Source organism: Genypterus blacodes, unplaced genomic scaffold, assembly GCF_046128005.1.
Source record: "Genypterus blacodes isolate CSIRO-AG114 ecotype Tasmania unplaced genomic scaffold, CSIRO-AGI_Gbla_v1 ptg000264l_1, whole genome shotgun sequence".
NCBI lineage: Eukaryota > Metazoa > Chordata > Actinopteri > Ophidiiformes > Ophidiidae > Genypterus > Genypterus blacodes.
This window is the reverse complement of record NW_027467056.1, coordinates 5,001-22,500: the sequence shown is the minus strand read 5'-3', so window position 1 is coordinate 22,500 and position 17,500 is coordinate 5,001. Positions and strand designations below refer to the sequence as shown.

At 48.8% G+C, this 17,500-nt stretch overlaps 2 protein-coding genes and 1 pseudogene across 3 annotated transcripts in view; 2 read left to right on the top strand and 1 right to left on the bottom strand.

The window, feature by feature from the left end:
* LOC143017074 (myocyte-specific enhancer factor 2C-like) overlaps window positions 1-2,805 on the top strand; it is a 10,726-nt gene extending 7,921 nt beyond the window's left edge. For both annotated transcript variants that reach the window (XM_076171682.1, XM_076171681.1), the window contains exon 9: window positions 1-2,805. This exon is cut by the window's left edge and continues 89 nt beyond it. In XM_076171682.1, coding sequence (XP_076027797.1) covers window positions 1-260 — 260 coding nt within the window. In that variant the 3' untranslated portion in view covers window positions 261-2,805.
* A 4,531-nt stretch (window positions 2,806-7,336) lies between these two features.
* On the top strand, window positions 7,337-14,058 carry LOC143017072 (arrestin domain-containing protein 3-like). The gene is made up of 8 exons (XM_076171680.1): window positions 7,337-7,834; window positions 10,570-10,651; window positions 10,760-10,907; window positions 10,990-11,092; window positions 11,261-11,517; window positions 11,990-12,143; window positions 12,223-12,377; window positions 12,681-14,058. Exons 1-8 carry the CDS (start codon window positions 7,555-7,557, stop codon window positions 12,756-12,758), a joined length of 1,257 nt encoding a protein of 418 aa, XP_076027795.1. The 5' UTR covers window positions 7,337-7,554; the 3' UTR covers window positions 12,759-14,058.
* A 2,114-nt stretch (window positions 14,059-16,172) lies between these two features.
* LOC143017073 (multiple C2 and transmembrane domain-containing protein 1-like) overlaps window positions 16,173-17,500 on the bottom strand; it is a 6,322-nt pseudogene continuing 4,994 nt past the window's right edge.

The window sequence follows — 17,500 nt, the reverse complement described above, 5'->3', positions numbered from 1 at the left end:
GAGACCGGAGCGTGGGCATGATGGGCCCGGGCCTCTGCGCCATGACCACGGCCGGATACTCCACCGGCCGGGCTCCCAACGAATCGGGCCACTCCCCCGGCGACAGCGCGTCCAGCTGCGGGAGTTCGTACGAGGGCAGCGAGGAACGCGAGGAGCATCACGGGAACGACAGCTTCCTCCTCCGACCTCTGTCCGGCCCGGAGGAGCGGCACAGCCCGTCGGTGAAGCGCATGCGTCTGTCAGAGGGCTGGGCGACATGATGAGGTCGCCCGCAGCCCGGGGGGCGGGGCTCAGGCTCAGCTGTTACCTTATAGTGTTATTATTATCCTATTCTTCTCGTACCGAGTGTGTGTGTGTGCTGTAAGTGTAGTGGTGACATGTACATGAGGGGGCGGAGTCACTGTAATGATGTAATGATGGTGTGCTGTGGACACGGCCCTGCTGTGTCCCTACATGTAGACTCACACGCTATAGCGCCGGCTGGGTCAAACATGTTTTGCTTGTTTTGTGTGTGTGTGTGTGTGTTGGGGGGGGGGGGGGGGGTTTAATGCACATACATGTATGTGCACATGTATGCAAATGAACAAAGGTGAGAGTGCAGCAGTCTGGTACTCTGAGGTCACAGAGCAGGAGGCCTGGTGCTGAGGCCTGCAGCTGGGCACATGTTCACATGTTCACATGTTCACATGTTCACATGTTCACATGCTCAGCACTGTGACGTGTTGCAGGATCAACATACGTGCTCACATTTTAATATGAAACTACAAGAAGGAAGGCTCAATGTAACAAGAGGAGAGAGAGAGAGAGAGAAAGAGAGAGAGAGAGAGGAAGGGAAGAGAAAGAGAGAGAGAGGAAGAGAGAGAGAGAGGAAGGGAAGAGAAAGAGAGAGAGAGAGGAAGGGAAGAGAGAGAGCGAGAGAGGATAGTGAGAGGGAGGAAGTGAAAGAGCAAACGATGAGGAAGATGGTTGCTACAGGTTGCATAGAAACGTTGCTTTGGACAAATCAGATCTTTCACTTGATGTGAAAGCAAGGGCTGGCCCGGGGACAGGAGGAGGACAGGAGGAGGACAGTGTGACCTGTGACCTCTGACCTGTGTGTCCTGAGCTCAGTCTCTCACCTGAAGCTACAGAATATTTATTGCTTCTAGCTACAAATAAAGAAAACTGCAAAAAGTCATTTAGTACAGAGCAGAGAGTAGAGCAGCCAGAGGAGAGATGATCAAAGTGCTGCTCTCTGAGCCCACAGAGCGTCATAGAGCGTCCTGGAGCCACCACACAGAGGCGCTGTGCTGCAGCTTGGTTCTGTGTTTAGAGACTTTATACTTAGTTATTGTATCAAATTGATATTCTGTGATCCACAGCTTTATTTAATGAGACAGCAGGGATGAGAGGAGACACAGAGGTGCAGGGCTCTCATACAGGATCAGGGACACACACAGGTCATGAAACCTGTCTGACTGCTCAGCTGGAACCTGAAGGCAGCACGGGGCTCGTGTGTGTGTGTGTGTGTGTGTGTGTGTGTGTGTGTGTGTGTGTCACGGGAGGCATCTGTGGGGATCTTCTTCTTCTCTGATGGACCTCATGGATCCATGTGGTTGATCCTCTACAGCACAAAGAGAGAAGCTCAGCCTGTCTCCTGTTTTCACTCACTGAGCTGTGTGATGATGTCATATCATGTATGTAACTGAACATGTAACTGCATGTAAAGAAGCTTGACCTCCTCAGTCCACCTGCTCAGAGCACAAACACACTCTACACCAGCTTATACACACACGTGTGCTGGGGTTTATCTGTGTCTGACACCAGCCAATCACAGGAGTCACACACACACACACACACAAACCTGATGGCAGGGGTGGTTCACATTTGAATATGTTGGTTGAAGGACTGTATATATCTGGAGCTCCAACCCTCAGTCACAACCCGTGTGTGTGTGTGTGTGTGTGTGTGTGGCCCACTCCTGCACTACACACAGCAGCTAAATTAACCCCTAAAGTCCCTGTGAGGCGTCTGAGCTGCTCTGATTGGTGGAGCTGCACAGTGAGTCAGTCAGCCCACTCTACATGTTCTATATGTTCTATACTGTATGTTCCCCTGGTGTGTAGCAGTGCTGACTCCCCTCTGAGGGTCCATGTGACCCTGAGGTCCATGTGACCCTGAGGTCCATGTGACCCTGAGGTCCATGTGACCCTGAGGTCCATGTGACCCTGAGGTCCATGTGACCCTGAGGTCCATATGACCCTGAGATCCATATGACCCTGAGGTCCATGTGACCCTGAGGTCCATGTGACCCTGAGGTCCATGTGACCCTGAGGTCCATATGACCCTGAGGTCCCTGAGCTCTGGGCCATCAGGAGCTCAGGCAGGCGCAGGTTAACCCAGCTGGACTCAGATCCCCTCTTTCTTCAGCTTTCCTAAGTGGTCCCTGCCTGTCCTGTGTGCTCGTCCCTCCTGTACCTGCTGACCCACCATGAGTGTGTGTGGGTCCATTAGGAAGCTCCGCCCGTCTGCAGGTGACCCTGACAGGTGAAACCTCCCTGCACATGCTTAGCGGCATAAGCTGGCCTTAGTCGCCACTTTGGAGACGACGTTCGTCACGTAAAGTTGCACCTGGGTTGGATGATGTAGAGCGACGGCCTCGCTCACACACATGTGCTCCTATTTGTATTTTGCAGAAAAAGATAAAATATTCAGGCTCTGTTCCAAACGTGTGCTGTCTGATCTTTGTCTCCTCCCTCTCTGTGCCGTTACACTAGACCAGGCAAGGCTCAGTCAAGGCTCAGTCAAGGCTCAGTCAAGGCTCAGTCCCAGGTGACGTCATCATGCACTCACAAGCTTTCCTCATAAACGACACTATTCAAGGAAAATAAATATAAAATGTCACTTTTGTCATCATTTCTAATCTTTGGTTTGGGTGAAGAATGTGACTCAAGTGAAAAAACAAAGTGTCAAAGTCGAGTTACAAGACCATCTTCATCATCTTCATCATCATCTTCATCATCTTCATCATCATCTTCATCGTCGTCTGTGAGCTGCTTGTGAATGGACTAAGGTCAGACTCAAACTCACAACCTGATAGCTGGGCGGTAACAAGCACTACACTATTGTGCCACTGAGCTGCGACGAAGACGAGAAGGTAAGAAAGTGTTTGCCTGAACCTCCACATGTGGAGCCAGGCCAGATCCAGATCCAGATCCAGGCCTGCATCTATGAGGGCCGCAGCGTCACGTATGTGCCCCAGCCTGCCTCACACACACTCACACACACTCACACACACTCAGATCTGAGCCTGAGTAGGATCACACTTCTCTTATCTAAGCTGCCTGCACCGTCATGAACCTGCAGTGCTGCCACAGATCAGCCACCAGGGGGCGCCAGAGTCACACATGTCCAGCACATGTCATCATTCCTCACACATGATCTCGTTAAAGCGTTTGTTTAGAGTTAGTTATTAGTTGAACAAGTCAATCAATCCAAAGTTTCTAAATGATGGAAATGTAAACGTAAATGAAGAGGATTTGATTTGTAAAAAGACTGAAAGGAACAGATAAAGTCCTGATGCAGCCTGATGACACCATGAGCACATATGGAGGCGGAGCTATCTTACATTTATAAACTGTGTGTATATGCGGAGGAGGAGGTCAGAACGGGACAACATACAGGACATCCAGTGTCATGTATGTTATGTCATGTTTCAGCTCAGCAGAGAGGGGTAGTGCCACGTCTGCAGCCAGGGGGCGCTAGAGGTCGCAGACACGTTCAGAGCTGAGGAGGAGACGAGGAAGATTCACAACCATCAGGTTAACCAGTCACGTCCAGATCTGCTCCTGGGTCTGAACGGTTGCCTGAGTTTCTTCGTACGTTACGAACAGCAGAGCCGATCACAAGGAGCCAGGAGGCCTGCAGAGGGCGCTGCAGAGTGAGTCCAGGGAGGAGGGTCCAGATGTGCTGAGGGGACACATGGCTCACCACACCAGGCCTCTGCAGGTTCTTAGGTCTTGTTCTTTTTCCTGTAAACACTCTGACACGTGACCCTGGTCCTCTCCTTTCAGGCTGTAAATCTCTAAAGTGTCACTTTGTCCCGGGCGTGGAGACTTTTTATATCTGCGCCTGCGTGTCCCACATGTTTGGAAGCGCCTCACACAGCGGTGCCTCATGGGAGACTGAGCCGTCCGTCATGTCAGCGCGGCTCTGAGGCTCCCGTGTCACAGAAGTTCATCTGAGAATTCCACCTCCTGGCTTTCAGACGACTCAGTGGCCAATAGAGCTCAGTGCCGGACGATCAGGTGCCACTTGGCTCACGAGGCGACATGTGAGCGCCTCCTCCTCACTGCGACCAACACTTGTTTATTCTTCATCATTGACCAGCAGAGCCTTTAACCCTTTCACTGACTGTGATCAGTGTGCAACGCTACAAATGCCAGGTTTTGATTTTGACCTTTAACATGTTTATTAATGGAGGAACTGAACAATGTAGTTAGCACTGTCACACACACACACACACACACACACACACACACACAGACACACACAGACACAAACACACACACACACAGACACAAACACAGACACAAACACAGACACAGACACAGACACAGACACGCACACACACAGCGACTCCATCTAACTGCATGACAGTCACGTGACTAATGCTGCTTTCAAGTGTTGTTGGATTTTGCGTAATGAGCAGTGGAGCAGCTGACGCATTTACAAGACGGAGGCGTGGGAATCTTGATGCTACGCTGGTTTCCCAGTTGTGATGTATGAGGCAACCTGTACGCCTTAAAGACTATAATGTATGACATCATAAATCAATATAAAAGAAGACCAAGAGAGAAATGTTCTAAGGACTACAAACACATCTTAGAACTTCTCAGAGATGTAAAGGAACATCAAGTGCTTTGATGTTTTTCATTGTTGCACATTGAATAAATCTGAGCTGCACATCTTTACATCAAACAAATGATTTCCTTGTGTTTTGTTGATAGTTGAATGAGCTCATATGAGCAGACGCCAACCTGGCCTACCTGACAGAAGCTGATGCTGAGGCGGAGGCGGCGTCTCCTGAGGGTGGAATGGAAGAGGAGGGTGTGGTCTTCATCATCATGGGGGGGGGGGGGGCTTTATGGGGAAAGGAGAAACATGTGAGACAAAGAGAAGGGAAGAATATAAAAAAAGCTGCTATGAACATTTGTACCAGTAGGAGGCACTGGAACGCACCGTGTGGACGAGTTCAGCACAGGACCAGCCTGCAGGAACAGCCGGGGCCAGTAGAGGTCACTGTGGAGCAGCAGCAGCAGTGAGGAACACTCAGAGCGCTCAGATGGACTTTTAACTCAAACTGTCCTGTTCTGGATGTTGTAAAATAAAGTTAAATAAAGTTCAGTGAAGGGAAAATAAAGCCTATCACAGTCTACTGTTGTAACTTTATATGAGTAAAGGCTGTGAACCTGAGCTGAGACTTTAAAGTCTGGATCCATGTTCTCACTTCCCCCTGCTGTGACTGCTGCCCCCTGGTGGTGCTGACGGGTAAATACATCCACAGGGATAGTTTACTACAGTAATTCATCAAACCCACTTCATGTTTCAGGCGCTAATTTCCACATCTATTCCTAATCCCATCCATCATATAGGTTCTATTTCCATATGAACCCTCATGTTGTTTGAGAAACTGAAGCTTTATGGTTTGGCTCTCGTGCTACATGAAGTTCATCCTGTTGCAGTTGAATCAGTGTGTGAGCTCTCAGCGCTCCGGACTGTCCGCACACACACCGCCGCTCTGCCTCCTCTCTCGTGTTTCCGGGGCTTTAGCGGCGCTGACACTTGGCTCCTCTCCTCTCCGCGCCGGGCCGCCATTGTTGCCTGAGCTTGTCAGTTGTCACGGCGCGCGCCCACACAAACAAACGCTCGCGCTGCGCGGTGGGGCCCCGTTTAGGGGGCTTCCGCGCAGTACCGGATGTTTAGGGTGTTTTCCTGTGTCGTCGTTGCAGGAGAACTAGACTCAACACAACATGTTTCAAACTAAATAACACAATGACGACACAATGACTCACCATGAGTGCAGAACGAAGAATATAACATGTCTTTGTTTGGAGGAGGATTATGCTTTAAGGTGGATTCATTGGTGGGGTTTTTTTATTCTTATTGGTTTTATAGAAATGAGACTGGATTTCACAAATCAAAACATTTTTTGGATTTTGACAAACTCACCAAACACTCACCGTCAAAATAAAAACTTTTACATTAAAATGTACATAAACAAGCAAACTGTAGTGGAATTACTAAATACCTCACACACTCACTCACTCACACACACCGCAGCTGGGTCATGGTCATCTTAAGCCTGCTGACATGAGGCAGGTCTGCAGCTCTGCAGCTCTGCAGCTCTGCCCCAGCCTGCCTCTGATAGGGATAACATACAGGAATACAGAGATGATGTCACTGGAACAACAAGAAAGAAGTGGCTGAAGCCAGGGCACCAGTTAGTCCCTGAGGTGAAGGGAAGGAGGCAGATCCAGACCTGTCAGACCGGCCCTGCTCCTCCAGCTGCAGGTCAACATGTGGGATCATTGTTTAGTAAACAGACGTTCAGCTTCACTGAGGAACATGAATGCTGCAGGTCTGAGCTCTACAGGCTCCACTGCTGCTGCTCTGTTCCCCTCTGCTCTTCTTCTCATTGCTCTACATTCACACTGGGATTGTTCATCATTTATTGCTCCTCTGTCAGTGTGTAGATGTTCTTCTTCTCTCATGGACCTTCTGGATCCATGCTGTTGTTTCTTCCCCAGCACAAAGACAGAAGTTCAATAAAAGCTCAGTGTATCTCTGTGTTCACACTCACTGAGCTGTGTGATGATGTCATGAGACTAAGGCCTCGTCATCCATGTTCTTCTTCTACTGTTTCTCTGCACTACATCCTCTCAGCTGCTTCAGATTGTGGGGCGACAAAGGTCAGAGGTCAACACACTCTTATGTATTATTATTTTTATTATTATATATGATTATATTAAGTATTATTAAGCTTCTGTCTTCATGTAGAGGATCTTTAGAGGCTCTAACACGTGATCATGGCTCCATAAGGGTCCATCAGAGACCTACAGACCTGAAGAGGAGAAGAACATACTGTACAGACTTTAGTTCATCTTTCACACTCAGAGACACCGTGCGGCCTCTCTGTGTTTGTGCGAACATATTGTCACCAAACTAAACGCTGAGAGCAAACTGCGTTAAAAAGGAACAAATGACAGCTGAGCTGCGTGTGCGCGTGCCGGCGCGCTGTGTGCGCATGCGCAGTGCGTCCCTACAGCGCAGAGACACTTTAAGAAGCAGACGGCACTAGAGCCTGGAGGAGAAGAAGGTGAGGGAGGCGGAGGAGGAGGAGGAGGAGGCCGACAGGAGCCGAGAGCTGAGCCGAACATCAGCTGCGTCTCTACGGATGAGACAGCGGAGGTAGCGGCGCGGACGGACCGGAGCTCTGCGCTGAGCACCGGAGCTGCTGCCGACTCCTCCATTACAGACGCGCTTAGACTCGTTTGGACTCGTTAGATCAGCATCATGGTTCTGGGCAAAGTGCGGGCTCTGGCCGTCTTCTTTGACAGTTTGAATGAGAACAACCTGCCGGTGTTCTCCGGGGGAGACTTGGTGTCGGGGCGCGTGGTGGTGGACGTGACCGGGGATGTTCGGGTAAAAAGCCTGAACGTGACCGCCAGAGGAGTCGCGAAGGTCCGATGGACCGAATCCCGGAACGCCGGAGCGAACACGGCTTACACTCAGAACTACACCGAGGAGGTGGAATACTTACACCACTACGACACCTTAATAGGAGAGGAGCGAGGTAAGGAGCCGTGAGCAGCGAGCTACACACACACACACACACACACACACACACACACACACACACACATGTTGGCATCATATTTGTGTGTATTCCGCGGCTCCGGCGCTGAGAGCAGCCGGGCTGTGGTGCTGATGCAACAGCTGATCGCTGATGCGAGAGATCGGCGTTAGTCTGTAACTTCACACGAGAACTAATCTTTCAAGCGTCATCTGCTCTTATTTACGACTTTGAATCTGAAAGCGGAATAACAGGAATGTGTGTCAGTCTGTTATGCATCAACTCCATCCTGACGTCACTGCTGCCTCCGAAAAGTTGCTATCAATTTATGAAACAATGACAGAGGCGGATCAAAACGTCAACCAGCCAAAAGGCATCAATATTCTGATCGAACACGCGGGTAAACACGAAGTTAAAGCATTTTCCCCTCAATGACATCTCAGCGCAGGCAACTCCCTTTGTTCGAAGCGGTTCAAACCTGTTCAGAAACTGCAAGGGGGGAGGGAGGGAGGGAGGACCAGACTCCCCCCTCCGCCCCACAGCCCCCCCTCCTCCTCCTCCTCCTCCTCCTCACCCATCAGGGCAGATTGTTATGATTCAGTCACTTTATCTGTTCTGCTCGGTGACAGACTGTAAGACTTCATGCAAAGTGTCCCTGAATAAAGAATCAGGAGGTGAAGAGTCATGTAAATGGCTGCACACACACACACACACACACACACACACACACACACACACACACACAGTCTGTTACAGGCTCAGGTCACACTGCAGCATCAGGGGTCAAGATTCCTTTAAACGGGAATCTGAGATCCCAGATTTCAACTTTTCCACAGTTTTTATGGAGAATTTCAGCTTTATGACCAAAAACACAGTGGAAACGTCCAAATATTGCTCACAGAGCCGCAATTAAACATTTAAATTCCTATTTGCTACCTAATACTTCCACTTTGTATCTAAACCCTCCACCTCTCCTCTCCACACTCCGTCTGTCCCTCACCGTCTGCCGTAGTTTACAGACCGAAGGACACAAAAGCATCTGTGCCTTTATGATTAACTCCATATCGTCACGGCGACGGAGGATGTTGTCATCAGCAGTGACAGGTTGTCTCTGAGGACAGCTGGAGTCTCAGAGCTGCATGTGGGACCACAAGGCCACAGCGGTCGCGGTGATCAGGTTATGTTTGTATGGAGCGATCACGTGTCGGCTGACTGAACCTCAAACCCAATAAGAGCAGATTCCAGGCTGACAGAGGCGTCGGACACATTTAACACAAACTCCTCCTGTTTGGAGCCTGGAACCTGCAATGTTTGGGTTTGATTGTAACTGATTATTGACTGACTGAATGCCTGATTGATTGATTGATTGATTGATTGATTGATTGATTGACGGCTCCTCTTGCCCCGGCTCTTTCTGGGGCTCAGTCTGTTTTGGATGTAGATGTAGAAATCAATGAAGGATGCCACTGGTTGTGATTTCTGACCCATTGTACTTTTCTGATGACCTTTCAATAATAAAACTAAATGATTGAACCTGAGTTTTGTCCTGTCATCATTTATTTCATTCAACTTTCTACTGTTTTCTGGGTCTGCACTCTTCCTCCCTCCCTCCTCATCCTCTGCTGCCACAGACCACATGGCCACAATTGTGGGCAGGGGCTTGTCAGGGCTCCACCAATCAGAGGCGGAGCTGTAATTCATGCCACGTCTCCTCCAATGGGAGCGCGGCTTGTGATGCGTGCGTTGGAGTTTCCAGTTGAAGGAAGCTGCTCATTCTGGTTCATACCGGTCTGCTCCTGCTTTCAGTGCAGCCGGTGACTTACAGCACACACACACACACACACACACACACGCTCAAACACACACACACGCTCAAACACACACACGCACAAAACCACATACTCGCATGCAAGCTGTTAATGACAGCTCCCACAGCAGACACACACCCTCTCTCTCTCTCTCTCTCTCTCTCTCTCTCTCTCTCTCTCTCTCTCTCTCTCTCTCTCTCTTTCTGTCTCTGTTTCACGGTGTCTCTCTCTCCATCTTGTTGTCTTTGTCTTTGTCTTTGTCTCTCTCTCTCTCTCTCTCTCTCTCTCTCTCTCTCTCTCTCTCTCTCTCTCACACACACACACACACACAGTGCAGTGCAGTGCTGAGGTGGCAGGAAGCTTGAGTTTCTCAGCTGAATGTTTGGATGTTTACTGTGCTCACACAGGTCCGGTTCTGTCTGAGAGTGTGAGAGCTTAGACACGGGTCCAACTAGGAGAAGTGTGTGTGAGTTAAATATACTTAGAATTTGACTTCCTTAGGTTCCATGACTCGTGCTGCGTTCAGGCGTTCGTAGGGAGAAACTGGAACGTTTACTGCAGAAACTATTGTAAACAAGTATTAAAGTATTGAAGCTTAGGTATGCTGAGTAAAGCTTCATGTTACACTGGTGTGTTTACACTGGTGTGTGTACACTCCTGTACAGAGCTGCACCATGACGAAGTTTAGATGTTGTTTGTTTGAGACTCTGGACTGTGACGTCTTCACACACACACACACACACACACACACAGGTTTGTGTTTATTAATATCTAATTTAAAGTTTGTCTGGAGATGATACAGATGATAAAAAGCATCATCAAGCGGCTTCAGATGCTCAAACACCACACACACACACACATGGATCAGTAGGAGGCTGCACATCCATGCAGAGGGAACACGCGTGTAAACGTCTCTTTGTCTTCCAGACGAGGAGTGTCCAGAGGAGGGCCTGACCGTCCTGCACACGGGCCTTCACGAGTTTGCTTTCAGCTTCAACCTGCCTCAGATGTGAGTAGCAGCTGACATGCACAGCCCCCCCCCCCCCCCCCCCCCCCCTCCACCCGACCCCCTGCCCCGCCCTCACACACTCACGCCCACCTTCCCTCTCTCTGTCAGGGCCCTGGCCACTTCCTTTGAGGGGAAGCACGGCAGCGTGAGGTACTGGGTCAAGGCCGAGCTGCAGCGTCCGTGGCTCCTCCCCGTCAAAGTGAAGAAGGAGTTCATCGTGTTCGAGCACATCGACATCAACACGCCACTGCTGCTGGTGAGTGTGTGGAGGAGCCAGCAGTGGACGTGACGTTTACATGTGAATGAGGCTAAAGCTGATCAGTGATCCGTCTGCTCAGGCCCCCCAGGCTGGAACCAAGGAGAAGACCCTGTGCTGCTGGTTCTGTGCTTCAGGCCCCATTTCTCTAAGTGCCAAGATCGAGAGGAAAGGATACACACCAGGTGAGACCACACACACACACACACACACACACACACACGTGTGACAGTAACCCACACATGACCTCAGGCCTTACACAACATGTAGGTGAACAGACAGAGCAGTCACCAGAGCGGCACTCCTCTCATTCCTCACGTCGCTCACTTTGCTCTTCATCTCCTCTTCTGAAGGCGAGTCCATCCAAATCTTCGCCGAGGTAGAGAACTGCTCGTCACGCGTGGTTGTGCCCAAGGCGTCTCTGTACCAGACTCAGACCTTCTTCGCTAAAGGCAAAGGCAAGCAGATCCAGCAGCTGGTGTCCAACCTGAGGGGCGACCCCCTGCCCCAGGGCAAGAGCCAGAGCTGGGAGGGCAAACTGCTGAAGATCCCCCCGGTGTCGCCCTCCATCCTGGACTGCCCCATCATCAGGGTGGAGTACGCCCTCGTGGTGAGTTCAGGGTCCCATCACCCGGCTGGTGGTGTTTAAGGAGGGAACTAAAGAGAAATGTTAGGGAACCAATGAAGAAGAGGAAATTCATTTAAATCATTTAAAATGGATTGAAGGTTAAAACTATGAACACAAATACATTTAAATACATTTAAATACATTTAAATACATTTAAATACATTTCAATACATTTCAATGCAAAAATAAATAAATAAATTGAATGTAAAAAATCCTCAAAAAAATAAAAACATAAACTTAATAAAAATATCAACACAACTTTATGATTAAAAAAGAGTCAAAGTTTTATTATGTGACATAAAGTAACGTAAAGGTAGAGTGTTATAAATACAACATATTGATCCACAGGCCCAAGATGATCAAACAATATATTAAATATTGATTTAATGGTGTGTGTGTGTGTGTGTAAAAGCCCATGAAGCTGAACTGTGACCCCTCTTCCTGTCTCCCTCAGGTGTACGTGGACGTCCCCGGGGGGCTGAACTTGTCTCTCTCGTTGCCATTGGTGATCGGCACGATTCCCCTGCATGCCTGTGCCAGCCGGACCTCCAGTATCAGCAGCAACAGCAGCACTTTGAGCTGGATGGGCCTGGCAGACCGACCAGAGGGTACAGACACACACACATGGACACACACACACGTGCGTCACTCATAAATGTGTCGGCTCATGATGCCGTCTCCCTGCAGCGCCCCCCAGCTACAGCGATCTGTCCATCTCAGAGTCAGAGAGGCGCGGCTGCCTGCAGGGCTGTGATAGACCTGAGGGGGAGACGGAGCAGCAGGGCGCTCTGCTCACTTACATCACTGAGTTCAGATATCTGCCCCCGCCACTCTACGCCGAGGTACGCACACACACACGCTACGCACACACACACACGTGACCAGGACCGGAGCCAGGAAACACACGTCAGCCGTTTCCTAGTATCACCATGTACTTCCTGCTTACCAGTAACAACTTCTACAGTCAAGCAGACAGATGATGTAATGTGTTAAGAACAGGAAGTAGATCATGCAGTCAGGACTGTAGCATGAGGGAACATGATCAGACTCAGTCCTCCCTTCACCTCCTTACAGTTTGATCATTGTTTTATTTATACACGCTGTTCATGCTCAGCCTGTAAACAAGCTGCCCCCCCCCTCCTCAGGTGGACCCCTACCCCGACCCCGTGGAGGCGTGCGGAGCTCCAGAGGTCAGGCGACCTGACACGTGTCCGTCCCGCTGAGGAGCTCTGAGGACGCTCCGAAGGCTCAACGTACAAACAGCTGGAGCTGCAGCGGGTCAGAGACGGACGCCGCCCGCCAAAGACGCATGAGCACCGACTTCTCACCAGATTATGTATCACCATAAATAAGGGTAGACTCTCTGTGACCCGCTGAAGTCCACACGGAGAGTATTGGGTGACCAGGGAGCAGAGGGGGAGAGGAGAGGACGGGCAGGCAGGAAGCTTCTCTCTGCTTCAGTCTGAGCTTCAGTGCTGAGAGGAAGAGGCGTGGTGCTCCTCCTCCTCCTCACAATGGATTTGCACATACTACTCTCTTCTTACTGTTTTTCTATCTGTGGTTTTATATATTGCAGATTTCTAAACCCAGGCCTTTATGCTAGAATCTCTTTACAGATGAACACATTATCCTGCGTTTTAACCCTTTGAGGTTCTCTGCTAGTGATCAAAATGAACACTCCAGACCCCCCAGCTTGTCCCCCCCCCCCCACCCCCCACAGAGAGGCTGGAGGAGACTTGTAGCTTTATCTCCACACCAGCAGAGGCGCTGTAGAGCAGTCATGACTTCCAGGTGAATCACATGACAGTTAGCCACACGTGGTGCTACGCTACACGGACAGGAAGCCTCACAGCTGCGGCGCCGCTCACCGCTCGGCCCCCGACACGTGATTGACACAGACCCATGGACGCTCAGACACCTACAGAGTAACGTAGAACCCTGAGTGCACTAAAGTGAAAGTCCAGGTTCTCCTTTAAAAAATGATGTATTGCGTTGGATGCTGAGTGGCAGATTGAGCCGACCTCAAAGGGTTAATGTCAGCAGCAGGCGGTTCCAGGTTGAGCTTGTCATTACATGTGACTGCAGCCTGGTGGCGCTGTGACTTCCTGGGCTTTAGGTGGCGGTGACGTTAAACACAGCCCAGTGTGTGTTTGTGTGTGTGTGTGTGTGTGTGTGTGTGTGTGTGACCCAGACAGGGTGTAGCAACAAGCACAACCCCACCAAACACCACCAATGAACACAGCAGCGCCCCCTCCTGGCTGTTTCCTCGCTGACGCAGACAAATTAAGAAAACCATGAATGTTTACAAACAAACAAATCAAATTGCGATTGTTGTTCAAACTTCCACCGAAAACTTCAAGTGCAATATCTTTTTGTATTTTGTGATTTTTTGCACTAGACCTTCATAAACGCTGCGGCTGTTTATTCCATTTATGTGCTTTATCTGATTGATCTGATTGATCTGATTGATCTTAATGCTGTCGTCTACTTTTGATAAAATAAAAGATTTATTTTATAAAATAATGAGCTGCTCAGTGTTTAATGTGTCAATATACAAAACAGAGGGGGTCGTTACTGTCCTTACCCAGAGAAAGTCCATCCCCATGGGAATTAGGCCGAAGAAGAAGAAGAAGAAGAAGAAGAAGAAGAAGAAGAAAAACAACAACAACATCCAGGCCCTTCTGTTGTCAGTGAGCAGTCAGATTCCTCCATGTGAGACACAAACACGTCCAGCTCTGCTCTGCTCTGGACCAGTAAAGGTCAAAGGTCACACAAAAGGAAAGAACTAAACACCTGAAGGAAACCGGAGCTGCCAGCCGCTGAAATGTGTCGACTTTTCAAAACTCCGCCTCTGTTCTGCCTGAAACCAGCAAAAGCAACACGGCTATTGTTTCTCAGCTGATAACTGCCCTGCTGCTTCACACACACACACACACACACACACACACACACACACACACACACACCCGCAGCTTATCTGTCTTGGCTCATTCCATGCAGGTCACATTTCTGGAGTGAGTTCTGCCTTCAGACGCTGCGATGTAACGCAGAGCCGCTGACCTCATTTCCTCCCTCAGAATGTCGGAAAAACAATGACGCTTCTTTACTAAAGCTGTTTTCACTCAGGCTGGTATTTCATAAAGTATACAGTGGAATACTTACACACCATACGTACACACACACACACACACACTCTCGGTTCTGGTTGACCCTTGGCTCACTTGGTTGGGTCCAGATTGTGGTGGAGCTTTGCTGGAACATTCCTGATCCTCACAGATGATCCTCCATGTCACCCTGACCCTGACCCTGACCTTTACCTGACCTTTACTTCAGAGCCCAGGCAGGACACAAAGAGACACAAACGTTAAGAAGGACCTGAAGTTCATCTTCAAGGATCACATCTGACCCAGGGCTGCAGGGGTTACCTTCAGTTCTTATTAGAAACACACACACACACACACACACACACACACAGACAGACACACACACAGAGACACACACACAGACACACACACAGACACACACACAGACACACGCACACAGAGAGAGAGACACACACACACACAATTAGAGGTCACATGAATTATGTTTTGGCTGTTTCCGTGTGGCTGATAGACACACACACACACACACACACACACACACACACACAGAGCAAACGAGACTGGTTTGAACTGGATTAAGAAACGATGCCACACACACACAATAGAATGAATGTGTCATACAGAGAGAGCTGGAGGGAGAGAGGGGGGGAGAGAGAGAGAGAGAGAGAGAGAGAGAGAGAGAGAGAGAGAGAGAGAGAGAGAGAGAGAGAGAGAGAGAGAGAGAGAGGGAGAGAGAGAGAGAGAGAGAGAATGCCTTTATATTTTCTAAAGTAAAGTTTGTTCTGCTTATTTGCACATTTGGTGACGTTTTCTTACCATGAGAAAGTTTGACAGAAAAATGTGTCCACACCCTCACCTGCATACACACACACACACACACACACACACACACACACACACACACACACACACACACTCATGGCAGTCAGGTGTGTTCAGGTTTAGTTTCTTTCTGTTCTGGATTAAAACACTTTGTTTCTTATATTTAATGTAAACATGTCACAGTGTGGGACGTCAACAACAGCAACTCAGTCAGGAAGAGCTAAATATGGAACACACACACACACACACACACACACACACACACACAGACACACACACATTTTTAACCCTTTAAACTGTCAACTGTCCAGTCAAAGTGCAGATTCAGGAAATCTGTGACTCAAAGAGTGACAGGCAGAGAGGAAACTGAACTCCAGGGATGCAGGAAATTTGAAAAATGGAACAAAGAAAACATTTAAAGAATAACTGGCTCAAAAGAATAATTCCTTAAAAATAAAAATACTCTTTCAGTTTGGAACTTTATTCCTGACTTTGACTCCCAAATCTGTGACCTTTGTTTCCATTTTTTAGTTCCAATTAGATCAAATATAATAATAATCCTCATCTATTCTGTCCTCCAGGTTCGTGTCTGATCATTGCAGGTCGTCGCGCCCCCTGGTGGTACAAAAGGCAAAGGACATGAAAGCGTGAACATGTAGAGCAGACTGAGCCGTGTTTAGAGAAAGGAGGCATGAAAGAGACGGAGCCGTGTGAGTGTGTGTATAAACATGTTCATTCATTACACACAGTCTTTACAGAGCCCTGCTTCAGCTTTCATTACAATGAGCAATCAATAACAAACAACCACAGAAAACATAGATAACAATGAGCACAGGTGACATTAGGGTGATGTTTCCATGGAGCTTTAACACTGACATGACGTGAAGGAGCCACACGTGTGTTCATCACGTGTTCACTCATATTACAGCACTTGCATATATGTTGAGTCATGCAAACACTTCACACATGCACACCACACTTTATAGTGACGGCACCCTGACATGCAGAAAGGGTGAGATCTGATCCCCGATCACGTATGGTACATTCCACATACATGTAAAAACCTGATATGATAACCAACAAACTACAAATCTGACCAAGCACATGAAAGCATTCATCTCCACACACATTCATCCTGAGCCAGGGTCTGGGTTACATTTATTTTGAAGGGTCTAAATTATAAACAAGAAATGGTTTAGGGGACTTCCAGGTTCCCTGAAATGAAGACCCTAACCCAGGCTGTCCACTGAGAGGCGCTGCAGCTCTGAGCCGATAGAACAGACAGGAAGGGGGGTAGTTACTGTCTGATCATCCTCCTGGCTCACTTCAGATGTGCAGGCGCCCTGACTGACCAGCAGGCGGCAGCAACAAGGACAACAACCAAACGTGTCCATAGCAACGCACCACCAAACCACATTTACATGGAATTAAAATCATTAAAAATGCTTCAACCAAGTTTAACCAAACTCCGGTTCTGAATTTAAGGGAAAAAAACAAACAAACAAAAAAACAAAGCAGCAGACAAAAGGTAGAAATGAATGAAATTGCTATGGCAACGCTTCAAGCACATACATTCCCATGCTTCTACGAAACATACAAATGAACTACAAGGTGCAACATGCCTCACAGTGTGTGTGTCTGTGTGTGTGTGTGTGTGTGTGTGTGTGTGTGTGTGTGTGTGTGTGTGTGTGTGTGTGTGTGTGTGTGTGTGTGTGTGTGTGTGTGTGTGTGTGCTGCAGTGCATCTCATCTCTGTTTGCTCACTGGAGATGAGATGTGGAAGAACCTGTATGAGTGTTTTCATGAAACCAACATATAGAAAACCAACAACTGCAGGTGTCCTTAAGAAGAAACGTCACAAGAACACAACTGAACCATCTCAACAAACCGTGATCATAAAAATATAATGTATAAATTACATGTTTACAGGGAGACAGAGAGGAGAGGCGGCGGGCTGCTAGCTGGGGTTGGTCCTCCTGCGTTTGTGTGGGCTCTGACCCGGGTCCAACCTCAGCTCACGATACTGCATCTATACCAACA

Excerpts from the sequence above, each read along its gene's own strand:
- LOC143017072 (XM_076171680.1), top strand. The coding sequence starts at position 7,555 with ATGGTTCTGGGCAAAGTGCGGGCTCTGGCCGTCTTCTTTGACAGTTTG. Across the intron at positions 10,652-10,759 it reads AGCTTCAACCTGCCTCAGAT|GGCCCTGGCCACTTCCTTTG; the intron begins GTGAGTAGCAGC and ends TCTCTCTGTCAG. Across the intron at positions 10,908-10,989 it reads TCAACACGCCACTGCTGCTG|GCCCCCCAGGCTGGAACCAA; the intron begins GTGAGTGTGTGG and ends CCGTCTGCTCAG.